Raw genomic sequence first — 16237 nt, 5'->3', positions numbered from 1 at the left:
TACTACTTAGATTCCCATAAGAGGGAATCTAAACTCCTCACTCCTTTTTCTAGACAACCTTTTGGGCCAGTGCCATTGGCTTTTAAGGTAAGCCTTAACTTAACCAAGCGAAAGGACTTAGCCGGTTTATGGTCTAAATAACTTACTGTTTTTCTCTTTAGAATTCTAATAATTATCTTTCTCTTTTATACTTTTCATAATTATCTTTTGTAATTTGTACAATCTCAAATATCTCCTCATAATTTACCAAGTCCTCTCTGATCATGATGCCATCTATCAGAAGACAGTGTTCAACTCTTCACAGGAGACTCTTTTGTTCTAAAATGAGGCACTGCTTTTGGTTTACAGAAAGAAAAAAAAGGTTTGCTGAAACTGCTTTCTGGAGCATCCACTAAACGCAAACCCCGATTGTCACCTCCAGCATCACCAACACTGGAGGCTGAGCAGGCAGCTGCAGAGTTAGCCCTGCAAGGTGCGGTCGGGCCAGAGCTTCCATCAACAGGTGGTCACAGCAAAGCTGGATCCTGTCCCACCGACAGTGAGGTCTCTGGGCTGGCACAGGAGACACCGCATCGGAAAACAAGTTCTCTGGATTCCTCTATTCCAATAGCACCGCCGCCTCGGCAGCCTTGCTCATCCCTGGGTCCGGTCCTGAATGAATCCAGGCCTCTTGTCTGTGAAAGGTAAATTATCCTACACAGCTAGACTCAGGCAAACCAAGAAAAAAATCTGCTTTCTGACACTTGCAGTGTATATTAGAACTGCTTCAAAATGCTGAGATTTTGTAGCAAGATGAAACTTTTTAAAAAATGCTTTATATGCTTATCAACCAACACTCATGTTTGTTTACTTTTTGTGTTACTTTGAGGTTTTGGAATGAATAGACACTCAAATACGGTGATCACAGGTTTGATATGAGAACTGAGGTAGATAAAATAGGCCTCCTATTTGGCAAAACATGAACACGTTATATTCTTGGATTTATGAATATCAGGTTAGCCCTTTAAGATTACTAGAAGTGCATAACTGCCAACCTAAATATATGGTGAATGAGATCCTTATCGATGAGTAGGCTTAATATGTGATTTCTTGAGCTGCTGCAAAGATACTTTTACTACCCAAGTGCCCCATTACTGTGCACTCTACATAGCAAGCTCTAGGGCAGCCTCTGTGTCCTGGCAAGCGAGCCTGAAAAACACATAGTTGTCTGGACTCTGAAACTGCCAGGCAGTTGCTTTAAAGTTCCATCACTTCTTTTGTGTCCACCTACTAGTTTCAAATTTCCAAGTCCTCAGTAGATTGCATGGACTGTGAAGAAAGTGGCAGTTTCTAACTGCTGTCTCTCTTTATTATTCCTGGTAGTAGACAAGCAGTATGAAGAGTGTCATAGGATTTCTTTTGCAGTAGCTGCAGGATTGTGGCGTACAGAAAAAAAGTGTGGAGTTGCAATGTTAACAGCTGTAGGACTGAACTGATTCATGCCGACTATTGTAGACTTTGTTCTGATACTATTAACTCATGGTGTGTGGGCATACCATTGTACTACCAGAGGCCCATTGATCTTAAGCTATATTCCTTTAGTGAGAGCCAGACAGTATGTAAGTTTCTACTTTGTCTTTTGTTTTACTTCTGTCATACCTTTAATATTTTCTAAAAGGTTATTACTGTTTCTATGCAGTTTCCTTGCAGGAAATTTCTATTTCATACTGGATTTCTGAAGTAGTTTTACACTTACAGATGGAAAATAAAATCTGAAAGACTTTTCTGTAAGAATAACATAATTTATTTTCACATTATCATAAGTCTGTTTGGCACTGTAATGTGTTTTTATACTTTGAATGTGAAAATAATATCAAATTCATTCTGGCATGACCACTGGCTATCTGTGTAAAGCTATTTGCATCATCACAACAAGTAGTTTTTTCACTTCCACGATGGAAATTTTTTTCTCAGAACTACTTACAGAAAATGGTGCTGTATATTTTTATTGATCTTATAAGAACGTACACTCAAACATTCTTTTCACTATATCTCTGTATCCTTACTATTATTTAAGTGATAATTGCTAGCAAAGAAGTGCTCCCACAAGATCATTCTCTCTGGTAGTCCTGCAGGATTGTTACATTTTGGTCAGTGTAGCTAGACAGAATTTCATCTGAGTTCCCTTAGTCCTTTTCAGGGCAGGGTTAATGTTTTTCCTGCTGATGTTCTCTTGTCATGTTTCCATTTCCTGAGGCCAAATTGCTTAAAGTATGTTGCTTAATAATACTTACTACTTACATTGTACTCAGTATTTTCAAAGTAATTTATAAGCATTGATTAATCTTCATGAGTCTGGAAGAAGGGGTGGGTAAGAAACATACTGATGATGCAACAGTATCTTCAGTGAAAATTTGGGGTTGAGGAAGAAAGTACTCAAGAGGATAAGCTCAACAAAAAGCTGAATAACAGAGAAATCTCCTGCTAAGATTATTCTGCTCTTACATATCACAATTCCAATCACAGGCTATAATCCGACTAGAAAAAGAAGCAGTACTCTTTCTATTCTGGCTCTGGCTTCGCAGTGTAGTTGTTAGTGTTCAAGTTTTATTTTCAAAGGTGACTAGAGGATTTAGGAGTCAGGTTCTGCTGATTATTCTGCATGAATTAGGAGCAAAAGTAGCTTGCTCAACTCTGGAAAGCACTTGAAAATGCTTTGAAATGTTCCTGTTTTGGACATGGAGTTTTCCCCAAACTCTTTGCTTCCCTTAAGATGCAATATCACATTTTTACTCTAATCCCACTGTTTCTTCATTCACTAGAATTGCAAGTTGTCCTAGAGTCTGTCTTTCCTGTATGTTCTACAGAAAATTGGAAATAAAAATTGTGAACTTGTTTCCTATCATACAGAATAAATGGATGGGCATTTGATTTGTTGGATAGCAAACAAGCTCTTTGTGACACGGATTTACAGATGGATAGTTAATACCAGTGGTGATTTCGCTAAAGGAAGGGAAGGTGATGACGCTCCCTTCCATCTTACTATTGCAGGTCTTCTCTGTAGTTCCCATTCCTATATTCACTCTTCTGTGAACTGGGTTGTTTGCTCACTGTGGTCCATGGTCTTTCATATGTTCCTTGTGTAGAAGGAGAAGAGAAGTTAAACGTAAATTTCAGCCAAGCCTTGCTTCCAGTTTGTAGCAGTTTGGAGAGTTCTTGTCACCTGAGATTTTGCAGTGGTGTTTGGTCGTTTCTTCTGATTCTCCAGCCAAGACACAAGTTGTGTGATTTTTTTATGTTGATGCAGCACTGACAAAGCCAAGGATCACTGTCTTTTCATTATAAAGATAGACCCAACTCTCTGCAATTCCCAGAGGGAGCCATGTTATGCTATGAATACACAGTAATTTGTTTATCTGAGGGGTTTAGTTTTTTCCATGACAAGGGGTAAAAGAATATTTCAAGCTCTTTTTATGAGCTTTCTCTTTTAGAGGGGAACATTGATTAGATAACCTTAAGTTTTACAGTAAATGTACAGCACTATAATAGTAAATTTCCCAGCACCCCACAAGGGTGTTAAAGACCTGAAGTTAAACCTAAATACACATCACTGCATATCCTAAACTATAATATGAATCTTTCATCCAGTTACGGTGAAAGACAGCAGTAATTTTGTTCTGTGATTTTATCTACCACAAAATGACCGGTGTAACATCTGCTTGTAGTGAGCAGGCCAGAGGCTTTAGAGGGCAGCAGGTTTTATCACATCTGGCAGCATTTAATGCTGTTAATTAAATGCTGAGAATCAGTCTGCCCTAGATGGGCATTGATCATCTGTAGGAGTCAAGGCACCTACTCAGCAGACAGGAGAGAGCTGCACAGCAGCAGGGCATAAGTGAGCTGAAAAGTGAAAATTCAGTGCAAGAAAAAGAAACTAAAGCAAGAAGTTGAATAATAAGTATGAATTTAACTTGTATAAGAATAGTAATTCCAACTTTCTGTGTTTTCCCCAGCTAAAATTATCTGCATGTGAGAAAATATTTTTATCCACTTGGTGATCAGGAAAATCACAGATAATTGTCCAAAAATCAACTACAAATAGCTGGGAAGAAAAGCGGTATTTTGTGTCTAGTGAAACAGAAGCAATGAAGAAAGGGTGCAACACATGAAAGATATAATCTTTTTCATGTTACTGAAAAGTGTGAGAAATGCAAATATTAAAAATGAAAAGTAGAATGGAGAAATGTGAAGACAGACCACCGCTGCCACCACCCCCCTCCTCAAAAAAAAAAAAAAAAAAAAAAATTTAAAATACAAAGTGCAAAAGCACTGTGGGATACAGCCAGACACATTAGGAATATCACAAAAGAACTGATGGCAAATATAGGGGCTGCTTCTGGGAAGATAAAGTACTTTCATTCTTACAATATTAATATTTTATCACTAGCTGATTAAAAAGAATTAGGATAATACTTTGAAAATTAATAAAAAATACCGTAAGACAGTCAAAGAAAGTAGAAGGAAGAAAATGTATACTGTGCAGCTTAGGTGCATATAAGATATTATAGATTAGGTGACCACAAAAGATCTGCAAATTTGACCTTCAAAAACATTTGCAAATTCTGAATAGGGAGATAAACAAGGCAGTGTTTTAGAAGATTCAAACATGTGGGAACGGACAAGTTTTTCCAAAACATAGGTAATGCTTGGTAAATGTGATTATTTTTCTCCAGGGACCTGGCAATGAACTTTTGAGCTGAAGCATAAGCTTTTTACTCTGCATGAAATTGGTACTTTTGGCAGTATGTTGTAGATGATGAAATAGGTAATGGAAAAATAGGTTTTGTTCCATAGCTGATCAAAGGTGACCTGAGTATACAGCTGTGTGAATGTGTGATGAGTCTGGATCTGATCACCTCTATTTGGGCAAATAGAATTTGTAAATGTGGCAAAAAAAAATTGATGGCTTGTCATAACAAAAGAAGAAGGAGATGTGATTTAAAGGTGTAAAGCCTTTGGGTTTCTTCTCATTAAACATTGAAAAATATAGTAAACCAGCATTTTAACATGAGGGGTGTTGTGCTTTCAGACATTAGATTACAAGATGGATATCAAAGTAGTCGGGAAGCTAAAAGTTAACAAGAAGCACTAAATTACTGCAGGGTTGAGGGAGTTCAAAGCTGTATGGAAAGCTCAGGAGAACTGTATTTCTGCGCAAGCTGGTGATCCTCTAGGGAAGGCAAAGAGAAGATGTTTTTTTCCAAAGCTGTTGTTTTTAACACTCAGGAGGCAGCAGCAGAAGCTAGGGAAAGAACAGAACTAGTCTATCAATTCAGGAGAGCGTAGCAGTTACTGACAGACAGCATTAGAAACTGAAACCAAGCATATTTCAAGTCAAATGTTTACAGAGCAGGATTTGACAGAATGCAAGGTAAGGCAGGTATTCTTTCTTGAAACCCATTTTTTTAACGGCTTTCTTTTGGATAAAACTAGTGCTATGGGTGTCTTATGTAGTGCGCTGGTTAATTTTCAGCCTGAAAGCAATAGTAGAAGTTCTTCATAGCTTTATTGCAGTTCTTTATCCTTTACTATTTTGTCCTGCCTGAGTAGAGGCTATTGTTCTACCTCAAGTAGTTTACAGTCTTAATTGAACTTAGTCTATTAAAAATGTTTGCTTCTTATGTCCTAAGTCGGCATTAAAACCCATATTTCCCACAGCAGAAGTTAGTGCAGGCATCTGCCATGCTGCCTGGGTTGAATGAGGAGCATTCTGAAGCTGTACACTAATAAATCTTATAATTGGCTTGGTAACTTCTATGAAGCATGAATCTAATAATTCCAGTGCTCTGAAATCTGGGGATTGTCATAACTGAAACAAAGTCATAGTTTATAAATCACTAATCAATAAAACTTGACAACTGATTAAGTCCTAATATGATTTGCTATACATAGATTTCCCAAGAGACTTTAATTATTTACACAGTGCTGCTACTCTTTTCTGAATACTTTTAACTATATAAACATACTTCATTTTTGGTTTATATGTTCTTAAGCAGAATGTACTACTATAATACAGTATCTTTCTCTGTTTCAGTACTATAGAATTAACTTGTATTATTACATGTGTATTAAGCTATAGTCGGTATTCCATCCTTTACTAGAAGTATCCTGTTATTTTGTGTTTTCATCGTATTGTTAATTTATCTTAATCTATTAGGATCATAAATTATCTTAAGATTACTGAGATAATAATTATCTTAATCTATTAAGTAATATGTAATCTTCATGAGTGCAAAGTGTTCTGATTTTAACAGGAAATTAGATTTTGTCTAACAGATCTCCTAGTACTGCATTTAAGGCTCTTAACCTTAGAAACTTTTGAATTCTACAGTCAGCCATGGATTCTACTTGATTTCAACATGCAGACATTATTGGTTGTGTAACTAGAAACTGAGTTATAATATCTATCAGAAAACTTGATCAAGAAGTTGATGCAATTGTCTACAGAGCTGTAACACTTAAATTTTAGGTTGATGTGAGCTCAAACCATGGTAGAAGAGATTGAGTGGTGTTATGCATGTTTAAAAATAGAGATAGAAGAGTGTAGCCTCTTTTTAATGTGCTTATATTTGAAAAGCGATTTTAATTTGAAAAACTGAAAAAATATACTTCTTTGTATCAGGTGCTTAAGAAAATTGTTGAGTTGAACACTTCTAAAAATGTTTCTTTGTAATATAGTAGTACACAAATTGTGCAACTGTGTCCAAATAAGATAGTATGCATTCTATCATGAAAAGTTTCTAAGATGAACAAAAATAATTTAAAACAACAATGCAAATTAATAGGTTTTGTTGGTTGCTGCTTTTTGTTTTGTGCCTTTCCCTAAGAGCCTTCCTTGGGATAATATCATATTAAACATACAGTTGTAAAATTATGCCCAGTTACTGCTGTAATGCTTTGATTATTGCTGAGTCATGCTGAGTGGAAGAGTCTGCAAATTTATATCCAAAAATATGTTTACAATTTTCTCCTGCTATTTAACCACTGTATGTATTTTTACAGGAATCTTGGTGAAAAAAACTTGATAGGAGATGCATACATTTGACTTAAATTCATTACATTGCTATTGTTATTTTCTGTTCAAGTTGTACTTAATTTATATGTTGTTATGTACTCAGCAAACTCTTCTAGGCAGTTTCCTGTTTTCATAAGTTTTGACGTGGACAGGAATATTTTTTTACAGCATTGGTTTAAGGAAAAAAAAAACCTAAATGAAGGGTTTTTTTTCTAATTACACAGGTACAGGGTTGTGGTATCCTATCCTCCTCAGAGTGAAGCAGAACTTGAACTTAAAGAAGGTGACATTGTTTTTGTACACAAAAAACGTGAGGATGGCTGGTTCAAAGGTACTCTGCAACGAAATGGAAAAACTGGCCTTTTCCCCGGCAGCTTTGTAGAGAACATTTGAGAAGATTCATTCCAAGAGCTTCAAATCATACTGTACTGTAAAATAGCACAAATATTTTACCAGAAAAAGCACAGTCATGAAATATTTTCAAATGACTGTAAAGTAAACAAAAATCTACATATTTTTACAGTGTCTATAGCACAATTACACCAGCGAACAAAGAAGATGAAGGCATCTGCTGGTTTTATCACTTTGGATTCTTAAGTGTGATGTGTGCCTTGTACTGTCTGATTTATTATGTAGAGGAACTTTTTTTTCCCCCCAAGTATGTTACATAAATGAACAATTGTTTACAAGGCTGTAACTAATTTATTCTTGTTTTTTTTAAACTTGAATTTTGTGTAATAGCTAAAAGTTCTTGTGACTATGATTTTAACAAATTATTAATTTATGAAAGAATAACTAAGGGGAAGCTGGATTCTCTCCTTATGAGCAAGCAATTATATCTGATAAAGAGCCTCCCGTTTATCCTCTGGACATTTTTCCCCTGCTGTGTCTGACAGTGGAGTAAGTCTGTTTTACAAGTTAATGTTGAGTGGTGGTGATGTGGCGTCAAATAGAATTTGCCAAGTGGGGAAAAAATATGTATTTTGTTCTTTGGACAGAGAGAAAAAAAAAAAAAGTCAGTGGTGTTCTTGAGTCTAGTTGTACTTCTTCATAAATCACGCAAGCAGAGTAATGTTTCCAGGAGGCAAAGATGTATGTGAACAACAGAATAAAATTCAACCATCTCAAGGTTAGGATCATCTCAAGGTTAGGAAGGAAGAAATTTAGGAGTGCCAATAAGAAATTCCCTATACCTTCTCTTTACGTAATAACTTGGCTATTTGAGCAAAGCTTAGCTTTGTGTATTTGGCCAGTTCTTTGGGCATTTAGCGCTCAGGATCCAACAAAATTGGAAGGAATGTTAAAGCCCAACACTTAGAATGCTTATATCTTGAAAACATCTGTTTGATAAGACTGAATATAAAAATAAAATTATAAGTTGTACTTAATGTCTAAAAATGCCTAAGAAGTGTAATTTGCTGTTTTCTTCTCAAACTGATCTGCATGGCCAAGAGATGTTTTAAAATGTCTGAGCAATAGTGGTGGTAAGTGATGCACTTGTGTTAAAGTAAAAGGCTGTATGAAACACTGTGAAAACTTTACTAACTTCTTAACCATTGCTACTTTGGTATGTTCTGACCTTTTCTTTGTCTTGCATGTGTTACTCAATTCCTGCAGTAATATAACTGTGCATGGTTGGCATTTTTCATTCCAGTTTCCTGTTGCTGGGTTATTTTGCTCTGAAAGTTTCCCAAAAGCCACTTGACCAAAACTAGTGAGCAACTTGCCTTCAACCAGAGAAGGTGTCCAGTGTTTGAATCATTAATAAAATATTTTAATGTCCTTGTAGCTAATGGATATAAAGAATGCAGCCAACAAGAAAAGTGTTGTTAGTCTTTCAGGGTTTTGTTAGAGATTTGACACTGGTGAACACACGCTACTCAGCTGAACTTTTTATTTTATTTTTTGATTGTAGCAGTTTAATGGTGATTTTTTGCAAGACACTGAGCACTGTCATCTCTAGTTAAATCTGATGTAATTTGGCTGTTACTCAGCACTTTACAAAGGGAAGCCAGTAGTGTGATTCAGTGTCGCACAGTACACAGAAACAGTGATGAAAAGGTACAGAGTGATGTGTTAAACCCTTATAATTTTTTTTGAAGTTATACATTGAAAAATATCAAATGTTAATGACAAGGAGTTCTTGCAATATCAGGTAGTATCATGATGGTCTTAAAAATAAGAAAAAGTATATCTATAAATATATTTAGTTGGACATGACAGCATTCCCAAATTAACCATCTCTCTGAAACACTGTATAATTCAGTTTTTGCATTTTTAAATATTTTTAAATAGTTTACTTGAATATTCATGTAATATATAAAGGTTTTGTGAAATGAATTTTAGTTAGAAAGAAGCTGATATCAGCTTTTGTCAGCATAAATTGGCACTAGTGTGTCATAATATTCTTATTTTGGAAAATTTAGTGCATTTTATATTAAAGACTACTAAAGGTTAATTTTTTTCTATCTCTACTCTCCCTATTTTAAACTAAGTGACTAAGGTACCTCTATTAATAGAATTTCATGGTGTAAGGTCAGTTAAAAAATCAGCTGTTAATCCAATAGTTCTTTTAGATGGAATACATTTTTAATTGATTTTTTTAACATTAAGTAAATGTTTGTAAAAAGGGCTTATTACATAGCAGTGCAACAATGACAAAAATGCAGTTTATCATGCCTTTTTTGTGATCTTTTAGGGGTTATTTTTTGGTTTTGGCTTGGGATTAATTCAGTGTAGAAACAGACAAACCCTGTGCATTTGCTTTGTGTAATTCCATAAAAAATTTTGTAAGGTATTTTATATCTATGTTTGAAGTCCAGTGAATGTTAAGTGTTTGATTTACTATGTTAAACTTCCAATCCTAATAAATATTTTCTTAGCAAACAGCTAAATCAAAATGTGTATGCAAACATTAAACATAAATTACTTGTAAAGAATTCGACAATAAAATTACCAGAACTTAATTTCAGCATTCATAGGAGGATATTTCTGCTAATAGAGAAAAAGTCTTCAGATTCCATAATGTTGGAAGTTTGGAATGATGAATATAATGCAAAAATTGTAGAGAGAACTGAGGATCTGGCTGATCTTTTCTGCCTCCTTATTTCTGCAAGTACCTTCAGAAGAGGTAGGTAACTTCCATCGCAGTCTGATCATGACTGACTAGTTTGGTCTTGTCAACAGCATATCAGGTGCATAATAGTTATAAAGTGCTTTCCCTAGAGGAAGAAGTGTCTAGTGTAGTGGATCTGCTGTGTGTATATTGAGGGATAGTCCCTAGCCCTGAGGGTGAAGCATCTACCCAAACTTTAACTGAGGGCAAAAGCGTTTGGTGGCAAGAGACTCGTTTGCCCTGAAGAAGTTTGCTGTGCACAGCAGTCAGACAGTAACTGCCTAACTAGGAGATCTTCTTGATTTGAATGCGGTTGCATGTCTACTATATACGTGTGGCTGCTGGGAAAAAGGTAGAAAGTTAATCCTAAAAGTGCTTGCAGAAATGTTTAGACTCTGTAAATGTTTCAGCTACTGCGATAGACTCTGTGCTAGTTAAGACTGACCAGATTTTGCTAGCAGTGAGTGATGCAGCATTAAGTCCTCTCTGTAAAGAAGGAGCATCTAGTCTAACTTTCCTTAATTAAGGGGGGGGGGGGGCGGCAACATGATTTGTAGAAATGCAGACTAGAGAATATAGAAAAGCAGCTTTATTTGTTTTTCAGAATTGTGATCTGACATCAGTGCGTGCATAGGAGAAAAGTACACGCAAACATCATGGCTGTGCAGTAGAAGTAAGACTATTTCTTTGGGTTGGGGTTTTTATGGTATTGTAATTTTTGAGTAATTCTAATATGTGTTTTAACATTTGGCTTGCCAAAGGTGCCTGCAATCCTGTTCACTCTCACTTCATTACCTCTGCCTTACAGCAGTAATGACAATTATGATAGTTTTGCATAGGCTTAAAAACATGGCTTCTGAGCATTCTGGCTTTTTTCACAGGGCTGGCAGAATGTTTTAACTGGCTTGTTCTTTCCAGTACAGTGTGTTTAAAGGTGTATATTGACTTTAATGAAACACAATAATCTACTTGTCTAGTTAAAAAGATTTGTGTCTGGCATTACTAAAACTCCTATGGTATAGTCTTTCATATATGTGCACAATAAATAGCGATGCCACTGGTTTCTGTACGACATGCCAACGCACCCATCTTCTTTGGATTCTTATCATGAATCTGCAATATGTATACTTCTCAAATCACTCTCAAGCGCTCTTCCCCTGCACTTTGATAAATGGTTAATGGTAAATCTTAAGCAGATTTGAAGTTTGACTTGAGCAAAACCAGTGTCATAATTCTTTTGAATGATTTAATCATTCATAAGCTGGCATACTTGAAATATTTGTATATAGAAACAAAAGAGCTGAGAATGGTGATGGTGGATGGTGAGGACATGGACATCAAATGTGGGGAAAAAATGGGAAAGAGAAAAGGATTTGGAAGACCTGTAAATGGGACCTGAATCTTAGCTAACTTATTTGTGATCTCACCTCAGTTACCAGAATCCATCTCTGTGAAAGGACCTAAGAGGAACTTGGATGTCTAAGGCTGAAAATGCAGCTTTCAGTCTTTACCTAGTCTCTCAAGCTTGTATTTGCTGCTTGCGTTTAGAACAACTGCTGTTGTGGTAGGCCTGAGCTGCATCGTTGTTCTCATGTCAAAACACATCTGAAATCCAAAACTAGGTGTCTGTATTCCTGAATTACCTGAACGGCTTGATATGATGGGTGTGCTTTGAGAATATATATATCACACCGAGTACTGAGTTAAATAAAAAAACACAACAGGAGTTGCAGGTTTGCATTAATAAACAGGGGTAGTGTCCATTTTCTATGTATTCTGTGTAGTAACACTAATATTAGAGGGCTCTCTTGGGAAATAGTATGCATGCAATGCATTCTCCTTCCACAGTGTCACCCAAATTGCTCTTACTTTCTAGGAGTCAAGCTTGGTGAGAGTCTTGAAGTTAGCACCTGCTCTTGAAAACCTGAGGTCTCACCTTTTGAGCCTCAGTTTCCTCATTTGCCAAACTGACGATTCCTGTTCTTGCGAGGTATGTGATTTAAAACTTGTTTTGAAAGTAAAGGCTGACTGGTTTTTGTGAATTTGCAAATAGATTCTGATGGATTAGACCTGCCTCCAAATACAATCAACAGCTGCAACATCTAAACCCTTCCACTAGAGAAGTCTCCTAGAGACTGGTTTCTGTGGGTGAGACACTTAGCTGATCCATTTTAACAGCTGAAGAGCACTTTGATCAGAATCAGCCTGATACAAGGAACAAAACAAAAATGAATTTGTTATATCCAATCTGCAATGTGCAAAAGCCATTCAAAATGTAACATAATGAGCATTTCATGCATGCCTATCAAATCACAGCAGTTACACTGAATATGATATTAGTAGATGTCAGAAATTACTATTTATCCATTCCTTCTACTATACTCTTTCCTGTCAGCTGTATTATTTTGCTGAAAAGAAAAGTGGCAAAATCAGTTCTTAACTTCTCTGCTGTGCCTACTCAGTGGAATAAAAACAATTTAAACACAGTAATGTTAGCCCCAGATTTCAATTATTCACAGTTATAACTAGCTTGTAAAAATTCCTCTTAGCATGTGTAAATGAATAGCACTCTGCAGCCAACTCTAGTGCCCATATTATGGTTCAGTTTAAGTGGCATGCAGAACCCAAAGGCCTTCTGATGTTTGCATCTAGTAGTCATTTAGATCAAAACCAATTCACAAGATGTGTCCAAACACTGGCTACATGCTAATTTCAGAGTGGTGGGAACAGCCTGTACAAGAGTGTAGAGAGTGGAAATTTGGCTAGCACAGCAAGAAAAATATACACTTTAATTACAAAGGCAGAAAGAAAATTGTCAGGATTTTTAAATATCTGTACAGGTGTTTTCTTGTCCCTGCTATCTTAGATGGAACCCCATTCCACAAAGCAAATGGACTTTCATTTCCTTCCCCCCCAACTCCCTTTCCAGAAAGGAAAGCAATATAAGCTTTTAAAATACTCACATTCTTTGGCATTGGAACACATGGTTGGACTCTCAATTACTGCAAATCAGTGCTACTTCATTGATTTCATTAAACTTTACTGGCATACACTGAATATGCCCCCTACTGTTAAATAGTGAGAGAAAATATCTCATCCGCCCTAGAGGAATGAATATGTCTGAAAGAAACGTAGCTGGAGGATTTTCATACTTGGAAAATACAGAGCTATTTGGGCTGTGTTTACTTTTCTCAAAAAATGGTTGTCCCACTGGTACGGCTAAGGCAGTGGATCAAAGATGATGCCATTTAGCAGTACTGTAAAGCACGGAAGACTTGTTCACTTTTCAGTCAACCTATAAATTTTCAGATCCACAATTGCAGAGTAGGCTTTGGTTTGCTAACGGCTGCTAGCCCCAAAATCTTTTGTGGTTAGTTGATGCTGTATTTTCTCATGGTATATCTGTGGATGCTTGGGAGAGAAGATGAGTCAGCAGCAGAATGACTTTAAAGTGGTCATTGACTTTGTTCTCCACAACAAGGGACGTGCCCTAGGTCAAATTTCTTATTTCAGCTGGTTGAACTTCTCAGTAAGCTGAAGAATGCTAGCTCTAAAAAGTTTACAGTTCAAAGAATTTTTCTCCACTCCTTTGGTAGGCAATCTTAGCGTGTCTTTTGAATACACACAGATCAGGAAAATCTGCTTATTTTTTGCTCCTTATCAAAGGTTTACTGTGTGCCTCTGTCCAACTTCTCAGGTTATAGTACACAAGTAACTCTTTTCCTCTGCGTATCACTGAAATTCTTTGCATTCGATAATTTAAGATCTCTGATACACAACATAGCTTTTTTACAAGGACGAAATATAATAGCTTTTTAAAATAAAATAATATTGGGCTTTGTAAAGATCAACCTTTTCATGGAGGATAAGAACACATGCAAAGGGATAAATGTTTTAAAATTCTTATCAAGATGGGTACTCATGCTGCCTAGGCATTCAGTATTCTTGATTACTTGCACCTAATGCATATTCCTTAATACTGAATTTGTGATTTCTGCCACAGACTACTAGACGTAATTCTCAGAAAGCTGGAGTGTTTCTGTTCAGAATGTCTCCAGCAAATAGAAGAAAGAGAGCGAGAGTGAGATGACCTTTGAATTCTGTCTGAAGAACCAGAGACTGGTTCAGGACCAACTTTAAGTGGCCCAGTTGTGCATGCCACAACCATATTGCTATTTGGAGGTCTGCTACAGCTGCGCTCAAGAAAATGGCTGAGAATATTTCTCATTTGTTCTTTTTCTTACCTAGAATACTCCTTGATAAGAAAATCCACGTTAACCTGGCATCAAATGCAGATAAAATTTGGCCGTAACTGCAAAACACAACTGTTCCCTTGTAATTTGGTTTCTCTGATTTGACAGTGTTAGTGAACACTTAGATGATCCAAGAAAAATTGAAGACTAACATATAAAGTTCTATGGATAACATTTCTCAACTGTTCTCCACAGCCCAGGATCAGCCATGCTTGAACATCAGTTTCTGAGTCTGGGAAAGTTGCTGCAGTTCTCTTAGTAAAGATTGACATGTCAGCAGTGAATGTGCCAGTGGGGAACTGGTGGGAAGAGAAACAGCCCTGTAATTAAAGCGATCGGTGAAACATTGTCTGGTCCAACCACAGCTATTTCTTTTTTTGACACTAAGCTATCCCTTAGTAAATGATGCTGATGCTCCTCTCCCACAGAAGGTTGGTGACGTTTGTTACGGGATGTGACCAAGTGTTTGGATGTCTGGGAGATGAGGACCACAACAGAACTTAGCTAGTTAGATGGCTGTGGGGCCTCTGCGGCGATAGTTACGTTGCCAGCGGTCCCAAGTGCAGGCACAGTGTAGGCTGATGGCAGGAACTGCTTTCGGAGCTGCTCAACAGCCTCAGACAGCTAAACCAAGCTGTGAAAGCTGTCTGTTCCCAGAGCAGTTGCATCTCTTCAGAGGTCAGGCTGGTGGAAAACGATCAATCAGTAGGATGCGTCTGTCTTTGCACTGTAATATATTTACGTTGGCAAACCTTTGTTGTGTGGACTCTGCGTAAGTGTGTTACTGATGAGCAAGATGACATGGGAATTTTTCCATCTGCTCTCTTAGTACTTTCGCCAATGTGTACAACAGGTTTGGTTTTGACTGTGAAGTATCACACTCATAGCTGACAGTAACAGGGCGTACTCGCACAGCTGTGATTTAATTAGCCTCCAGCCCTGGTCTCATTGAGTCATGGCTAAATCCACAGTACAAGAAGTATCTTCTGTCAAATACAGGAGCTAGTTTGGAGAAAAATTAGCAAAACTGTACTTTTGATCTCTTTGGACTTTATCATCAGATAATGCTAGCAGAGGCTGGAACTCCTTCTAGTTATTTGTGTGTGTCTGAAGATCTGGCTGCATGTATCTGCATGATTTCTCTGTTACAGTCCTGTCAAAAGTAACATTTTTAAGGAAATAAAAAGGGCAAAGGGCAAATACTAGATTCTGGTCAACTTCTGGTTAATGTTTTTTATTAAAAGCTTATCTCTGTCTGGCATTGGAAAAGACACAAGTAGAAAGCCCATGTTCTTATAACTAGAAGCACTATTAACAAATCTACAATAGCTTATAGCTGGCTTATGTTATCTCCTGCTATGTTTAGTAACACAATAGAATGCTTTTGGAAGAGATATTAAATGCTGAAATAGTGATTCCAAATATAAAAGAGGTCCCTAAGGCATGAATGTAATGTCTTGCTTATAACTTTAAATTACTTTTTTATAGCTAGAACTAGCATGTCTAGTGGCTAATTATAATGTAGCCTGATGATATGCCCAACCTCCTTCTCTGTCTTTCTCACATGCTCCACTTAACTTCCTAGGCCTTCATTTCCTAAAGGATTAAGTGCATTGGACTCCTACTAAACAAAAAAGCACTTTACAGAACAGGAATGGATTTAAACATGATCATAAAAGTTAAATGTGTGATGAGGTGTTTTGCTGAATCATAATTTCTTTGACCCCTCTGGACCATCCTGGAAATAAAGTAGTATGGTTCTAGGGGAAAAAAAAAAAGCAATTTTACTTACAAACAGAAGTTATTTATACTTTT

The 16237-nt window shown here is 36.7% G+C and overlaps 1 protein-coding gene across 1 annotated transcript in view; it reads left to right on the top strand.

The window, feature by feature from the left end:
• Nucleotides 1-9942, top strand: part of SH3RF1 (SH3 domain containing ring finger 1) — an 88523-nt gene extending 78581 nt beyond the window's left edge. Inside the window, exons 10-11 of the mRNA XM_010569945.1 lie at nt 349-683; nt 7279-9942. Coding sequence (XP_010568247.1) covers nt 349-683; nt 7279-7447 — 504 coding nt within the window. The 3' untranslated portion in view covers nt 7448-9942. The remainder of the gene's footprint in view (nt 1-348; nt 684-7278) is intronic.
• Nucleotides 9943-16237: the final 6295 nt, after the last annotated feature.

This window comes from Haliaeetus leucocephalus, unplaced genomic scaffold (genome assembly GCF_000737465.1).
Source record: "Haliaeetus leucocephalus isolate CR32 unplaced genomic scaffold, Haliaeetus_leucocephalus-4.0 Scaffold284, whole genome shotgun sequence".
Taxonomy (NCBI): Eukaryota; Metazoa; Chordata; class Aves; order Accipitriformes; family Accipitridae; genus Haliaeetus; species Haliaeetus leucocephalus.
This window is presented reverse-complemented; position numbering and strand designations above follow the sequence as displayed.